General features: G+C 34.2%; 1 protein-coding gene across 1 annotated transcript in view; it reads left to right on the top strand.

Moving 5' to 3' along the window:
- The first annotated feature begins 449 nt into the window (after positions 1 to 449).
- Positions 450 to 7,467, top strand: part of LOC149090159 (uncharacterized) — a 40,308-nt gene continuing 33,290 nt past the window's right edge. Inside the window, exon 1 of the mRNA XM_089232418.1 lies at positions 450 to 671. Within this exon, the coding sequence (XP_089088544.1) occupies positions 661 to 671 (11 nt within the window). The 5' untranslated portion in view covers positions 450 to 660. The remainder of the gene's footprint in view (positions 672 to 7,467) is intronic.

The following is a 7,467-nucleotide window of genomic DNA, read 5'->3' as shown; positions in this document are numbered from 1 at the left end:
ATCTTTTAAATCAAGGATTAACTCCCTGAGGTGAAAAGAAAAAAAAATGTACAGTGAGAAAAATCAACCCATACATTTGTGGTACCAGGGTGTGAAAAGGATAAAGAAAAATTTTAAAACGTCATTTTCATAATGCTAAAAACTATGCTCTGTTGCCAATATCTAAATAATGATATTCAAAAATTTTCGCTGCAAATTCTGATGTTGTTTCCGTGATACGATGATCCGATCCTTTTAGCTGTTCCTTCCGCGGTGGTCGAGTACCGACTGACACTTTCTTTAGCAGGTAAGAAAAGTCTCATAGCCACGAGCTTAAAGATGCTGCGCGCATCGACCAGTCAGAAAAGGCGCACTCGGTCACATGATACACTCGACCAATGAAAACAAGAGAAAGGCGGGCGCGAATCGCAAAGAAGAGCAAGAGCGAGATAGAAAGATGCAGGCATGGGAATCTTGATGCTCAGAAAAATCTCAATCCCATAGTGAGAAACATTGGATTATTGTTACTATTATTGCACGCAACAATCACTATTTTCAATGATATCGAAGATTTTAACAGTTCATTAGCGGATTGTTCTTTTTTTTTTCGAAAATTACTTCCTTTCTGACATAGTTCCTATTGACGAATATCGAAATAACTCTTCAAATATATTTTCTAATATGGCTGTAAAGTAAGTACTAAAATATTTGAAAATTTTCTACACATTTTTTTTTCTTTTTTGTTAGAGACGTTTTTCTGTACATAGAAAATTTAGACAGGTATTTATTTAAGAAGAGATTATAGTTGTATAAATATTGCATGTAAGTAAAAATGAATTGCATTAAATATTCATTGGTGTATGTTTTTTTAGAAGTACGAAGAGAATTCTTTGGTTTGGAAAATTTGACCGAATAAATAATAATTTGAAATTGAACGAAACTTAACCAAAAAAATGATATGATAAAAAAAATCATTTCATCCATTTTCATTGAATATATTCATAATAAAGCATTGAAAATGCCATATTAATTTATAACTGACTTTATTCATTGATGCATTCGTTTTGTGAAACAAAATTTGGAATAAGGAAGTGCTTTTGGTAAACTTTTAAATCATAAGTAAAAATTATAATACCATTAATATTGTAATCATTTTTCTCTCAATGCAAAAAATAAAATTGCATCATTAAAATTTATTTATTTGTTTTTTAATTACTAGTTGTTAGTATTAGAATCAATTTTTGAAACAATCAAATTTTCAAACTATTGTTACTTGAAATATTTTTAATAAAATATTTTCAAAGAGTATCATATTCTGTGAAATAAATCGGCCGATAACGATCAGAGATTTGTGTAAATTACGACGGTATTAGTGAATTTAAGCGTAATTATTGGGTTTTAATTCTCTATAATTTAAAGCATAAATGAGCGTATCATAACGGCTGTAAATAACAGATTGAAAAAATTTATCACCATTGTAATAATTTTTTTTCAAAATTTTCAACATTATAAATGTTGGTGATATTTTCTCTTTCTTTTGCAATTACGTGTCGCGCGCGTAACGCATTAATGTAATATCTCATCTGAATATTCATGAAGACGTTCGTTTAACATGCTTATAATTAATATACAGTACTTTAACATATCATAAACACGCTCTGAATATTTTATAAAGTGACGTTCCATACATTCAAGTTTCGAATTCACCTGTCACCGTATTTTGATTTAAAAACTGAATTTCATCGGATGATCGTTTACGTATTGAGGCGTATTTATATTCTGCCATGTCATAACTGATTTTATCAATTTTGATTTTAAGATATCGTTTTTTTCCACTCTCTACAATGCGATTTCTTCTCTTTTCATAAATGAGATTTTTCCCCTCCTTGAATAATGTCAAGTTCAATGTCAAGGCTCTTTTCAATCTTACGGTTTTCCTTTAAGCGCGAGAGGAAAATAACGTGAATGAAATATTTAATGCGTTCCCCACGTTAAGTATTTAGGAATGATCTAATTTGAGTTGAGATAAAATTTCGATGCGACCATGATGAAGTCAAGATTTCAGTGAAGTGAACTTTTGAAATTTTGAAGGCGATATTTGTATATTTTGTCTGCATTTTACAAAACCAATTTTTGTGATAAAATTGAAAGATTTTTTTTTTTTGGTTTTGGAGACGTTTTCAAGAGGGTAAATTAATTTGCTAATTCTCTATTCTTTAGTCTGCGCTTGATAACGTTTAGTGTTTAAATAATAGATCCGCTTTAGTTGGATGCCAAATAGACTAAAAATTTCAAATAGTAAAATATAGTATAAATAATGCAGAATATATAATAATATTAGTATAATAATCTTAAAAATTCAAGTATTCTTTGAGTAATTGATACAAAAATTATAAATTATCGCACGGTCGTATTTAGACATAACTACAAACTTAAAAAAAATTTGAGGGCACATTTTCTGCTAATCTTTTTAGAACATTTTTAGAGGAGGTGGTTGAGGAGGCGCAAAATATTTGGCACACAGGGACGTAGTACACTTTAAATACGTGTGACTGGTTAATGGATGTTGTCATTTTTTTAAAGATTTTTCTATGTATTTCTCATACCCTATTGTTGAATTCTACCGTTATTCATTCAAATCAATTTTGTTTCCGTACATGAAACATGTGCAGAATATTTCAAAAGCTGACTAATTATAGACATAAGTAATCATTAAAGAGCGGGGAACATATACACGTACATCATCCTAACATCTTAACTGAATGGTGACCCAGTCCAGGTATACACGTAGAGTTTATCCTCGGTTAAAAGAGCAAATTTACGACCTGACGAGTTCCTGACGAAGGGAAAGCAATCGGGAAAATTATCAAGTCCAAAAAAATAGCATAAATTGATATTATTTTGATGAGAAAAAATTGATTTATATTTCAAACAAAACTGCATATAACATCAAAATAACAGAAGAAAAAATTGTCAACATGAATCATGAGAGAAAATTATTTGCTTGTAGTTGTGATAAATAAACTCCAAGATGGGTCTGGAGCAGGCAATCGATTTCTCTTAGGCCGGGATTACGCTAGAAATGTTTGACAAAAGTTCATTTATAAAACCTGAAAAAAGCAACCAATAAGGGAAGAAGAAGCAACTTCTATTGGTTGCATTTGTTTGAATGTAACCGATAACCTTGTTGGTTGCATTTTTCAAGTTTTATAAATGAACTTTTATCAAACTTTTATAGCGTAAACTCAGCCTTAGAGAGATAGGCAGCATACTCCAGCAGCATAGGTTTGTTGAATTAATATTATTCAGCGGTATAATTAGTTCAAGCAGCAGCGGGATAAAGTTACGATTACGGGTATTATACATATGTTTAATGATAGTTGATGTCAGTTGTATATTGTCTGAGCATACGTGTATAATTTTATTTAGTACAGTGAAACCGCTCTCAATGTTTGCCCCTCTTTTACGGCCAAATAATAATTTTTAATTCATAGGCTTCAATAAGAAACCCGTTTTTTATTTTTTTACGGTCACCCCTCTTTTACGCACGAATTTTTTTCGTCCCGCCAGTGTCCGCAAAAAAGAGGGGGGGGGGTTTACTGTAGTGATTTTTACTCATCCATAATACCCATGAAAAAGAATGGAATTTCACAATGATATTGCATATCTTAATCACTCACAACACAGGGGGAGGGGAGAGAATAACCTCTATAAATGAAATGTAATTCTGCTATAATTTAGAAACCTCTACAGTGAAGCATCCTGTAGGAATATCTACCTTCGGGAATGACACGCTTCAACATGAATGTACTTTCAACCCTCTTATTCTTGAAGAAATTCCAAATAAACTGTCACGGTCTGACCGGTCTTCTAATAGACAAGCAGAAAGAAAAAAAAAATAGTAGCACCGTTAAAGTATCGGAATGTGAGTTTCTTGTCACGCCTTTTAAAGCGTTCCTTAGAGGATACGCTCATATAGTTAAAGGGTTTATTACATAATACAAGAGACTATCGGTTCCACTACCGATGGTTTTTTTTTTTTGCTCCTCTCTCCATCAGCGTCATTTGCATTATTTCAGACAACAGCCTTTCTCTGTTCTCGTTGCTTTAATTAGCCGTGTCATCAAATTTTCCCCTCGGAAATTCTCATTTCAGTTGGAGCAAATTAAATTTGCGAAAAGGAAATGCACACACACACACACACACACACACACACACACACACACACACACACACACACACACACACACACACACACACACACACACACACACACACACACACACACACACACACACACACACACACACACACACATTCAGAGAATCTCACGAATCTTGTTCCTCGCTTCAAGAGCACAGCACCAACCGATCACCGGGTTCACATTTGGCGATGATGGTCGTGATTCTCTCAAGTGGGAAATACCATTTAGTTAGTGGTAGAATCGAAAAAGCCGTGTGTTTCTTCCTTTTCTACTGTTCTCTATTGAGTGTGTTCCTTGTTCACCGTACGCCCAGTTGTTTGCTTCCTTTTCCACCATAATATCAACTACCGATTGTTGCTACGATGATCATCATCGCTTTGCTTCCGCGAAAATAGCGTACGTATAATATTGCGGTAGGAAGCACCATGGGCTAATGATGTTTCACACTGAACAGAACCAAAAACAAAAGACAAGTGATTTTTCTTGGGGAATTTTTTTTCCCTCTCCTTTCTTTCTTATTATTCTTTACTTCTGAACCACGTCAAGTCACGGACAATAGACGACTCCGTCTAACGGATTGCCTAAATTAGAATCACCAAACCATGTTCAATCAATCTTCAAGTTCGAACTCATCATACTAATGCATTTCCCATTCTTGAAGTTCTTCAAGCGTCCCCATCCCTCCTCCTTATTCAAACTTCAAGTATTACTCAGGATGGCACAAGTCCTAAATTTCGTAAATTAGAAGTTTACTCAATGTTCGTGATTGGGATATTACTGAAAAGCGTGCGTTGAAGCTTAGCGGAATGCGTAAAGAACCGCTATTCGGCTTTAGAATGTGTTATCAATGTTAAGGTATTTGGGGAATTCATCGGTTAGTTGGCTAATGAATACGGCAGTGACATGAATAGAGCATTGATTCCCCCTCTTTCGATCCTTTCGGACCGTTAGTAATGCTTTTAAGACATCTTTGAAGTTCCTTGCGTGAGGTTTCCGTTTTACCTTGTAGAAATGAAATAAATTAGAACGTCTCTTATCTGAAATGGGTTCAGATCCCTTATTATTCCATTCAGCAAATTTTTTTTTAATGTGGGTGAATATATCTCTGCAGAGCAGTAAAAAGGCTGAAATATGGAGCATTCAAGCTAATGAAGGACTATCCCAGTGGTAGCTGACCTTTCCCGAGCTCGTGCCGCTATCAAGACCACAAATCTTACGCGTGCTACTCCCCAACAAATAAAGTTTTAGGCGCGCCACTCATTATTTTTATCAAATCTGGTACATAAAGCGGAATTCATAGTACTTATATCAGAAGAAAAGCTTTCATTTACAACCAAGATTGTTTTCTTTGGGGCACGAAAATTTTCTCTATCTTCATATATTTTTCGAAATTAGGAAAACATTTGTGGAAATTCTTCGCGTCTCGCAGACCTTAGTACAGTCACTTGATAATAGCGGCATGCTTGTCGCAAGTTACCCTCCTTTGAGAAAAGAACAGAATAATTTTTTTTTTTGTTTTATTCACATAATTTCGCATAAAAAGTTATTGGCAGCATTATTTTGAATATTCTCATGTGAAATCTCAGTTTGGCTGTTCCGAAATATGGAGATTTTATACCTGGTGTACGCGGGGAGTGTCATTGACAGGGCCACAAGTTTTGACGTAATTGAGTATTCCGTGCCTTGAATAGCGAGGTAGGTACTGACATAATGAAATTACTTCATTATCATCGGCTTTGCCATTGGAATAGCTAACAAACGAAACTAATGTCGTTTACTTTGGTTGTGAACTACACAAAATATATAGCAGAAAACAATTTGTTAGGAATAGAGGCAACGGGCCTGTTACCCAAATGGGAAGAGATATTAAAACCGAAGTGAGATATTATTGGATTTGTCTTTGCAATGTGCATCTAACGATACTATTGCTTTTATCGGGTACTTCCTGAGGTATGAGCGTTTAAATAATTTCATCACGCAACTTTTGTGAATGAATGCTCCCTGTATCGTCAGATGATTTAAAAGACGTATTCAAGTCAAAAAAGTTTGGGAACATTTAACTTAGATTAAAAAAGTAAAAAATGATTTATTTTTCGACAGAGTTTTCAGACACATTTCACCTTTGCTCCCCCACTGAAAAAATTTCTCAGCGTTCCTCTTCTTAGGAGAGCCCTCAGGACCTTATGTTGTGTCTTGGACTTCATCTACCATCCATTGCGTTCCAGTGCCCTCCTTCAAGAGGGTCATGCTGCTTATTTTTGGAAACAAGCGAGCTCCAGAATTTGAAGTAAAGATATTTATATCATTTTAATGCCATAATAAAATGTTTCCATCAATATGAGACTAAAAAATAATTCTACACACTGACATCTATTTTATCATTGGTAGCTATCTAATGATTGTATATTTCTCGAATTAACTGGCCAAGATAGTGGTTGTCAGATTAGGAACAATAATGCAAAAATAATGTCATCATCAACAACGATAATTGACAGACCATCAACAAAGAGAGCATTGTCCTACAGTAATTACGAGATCGATGCTCTAGAAATGATTTTTCGGAGCTGATTGATTGATCGTTGTTTTTTGTTGGTGCTTCCACCGCTGCTTCATAAACTGAATTTATTGGTTTTATCGAAGAATACACATCCTAGTTTATTTGATTGACGCTGTGCACTTTTAGAGTAGACACATATAAAAACATAAATATAATATTTACTTATTTGTATCGCCGAGCTGATCTAATTCCTTGACTATAAAAGCAGAATGAGGTCATGAAGCGGTTTTTGGTTCTGGGTTATTATTTTCCTGTGTGCTCTTATTTTAGTCATTAATTGAAGAAATATATCTTTTGTTTTTTAGTCAAGCACCCAGCAGTGAATTTAAGGCATCACTTAATGAGAGCGGAATGAATAGAAATAGGTTTTCCTTCTCTTTCGAAATAAGATAAAAATCTTCAGGGACAAAATTATCAGACGCGGGACCCGGTATGAAAATAATCACCGGGCCTTTCGCTGGATGAATGATAATTAGGGGGTACGCGTAATTTTCGTGCTCACGAAATAGATGCGATAAATGCGAAAATTGCCATTTTTGATGAATAGATGCGGAAATTTGATTTTTACCACTTTCCAGCGAAATCTTGATAATTTACACTTTTTTTTTTGAAAAGGAAATAAGCAGTAATTTCGTTGAGCACTTGAATTATAGATTTTTTATTTACATGAAGTACTTTAATACTTGGTCTCATAATTAAATTATAAAAAAAAAGTTGTTGCTGGTTT

The sequence above is a fragment of the Pholcus phalangioides genome, unplaced genomic scaffold (assembly GCF_987345545.1).
Source record: "Pholcus phalangioides strain wild (caught in Gottingen) unplaced genomic scaffold, Ppha-v1.0 ptg000001l_1, whole genome shotgun sequence".
Lineage (NCBI taxonomy): Eukaryota > Metazoa > Arthropoda > Arachnida > Araneae > Pholcidae > Pholcus > Pholcus phalangioides.
Note: the sequence above shows the minus strand (reverse complement) of the source record. Positions and strands in the feature narration are given on the sequence as shown.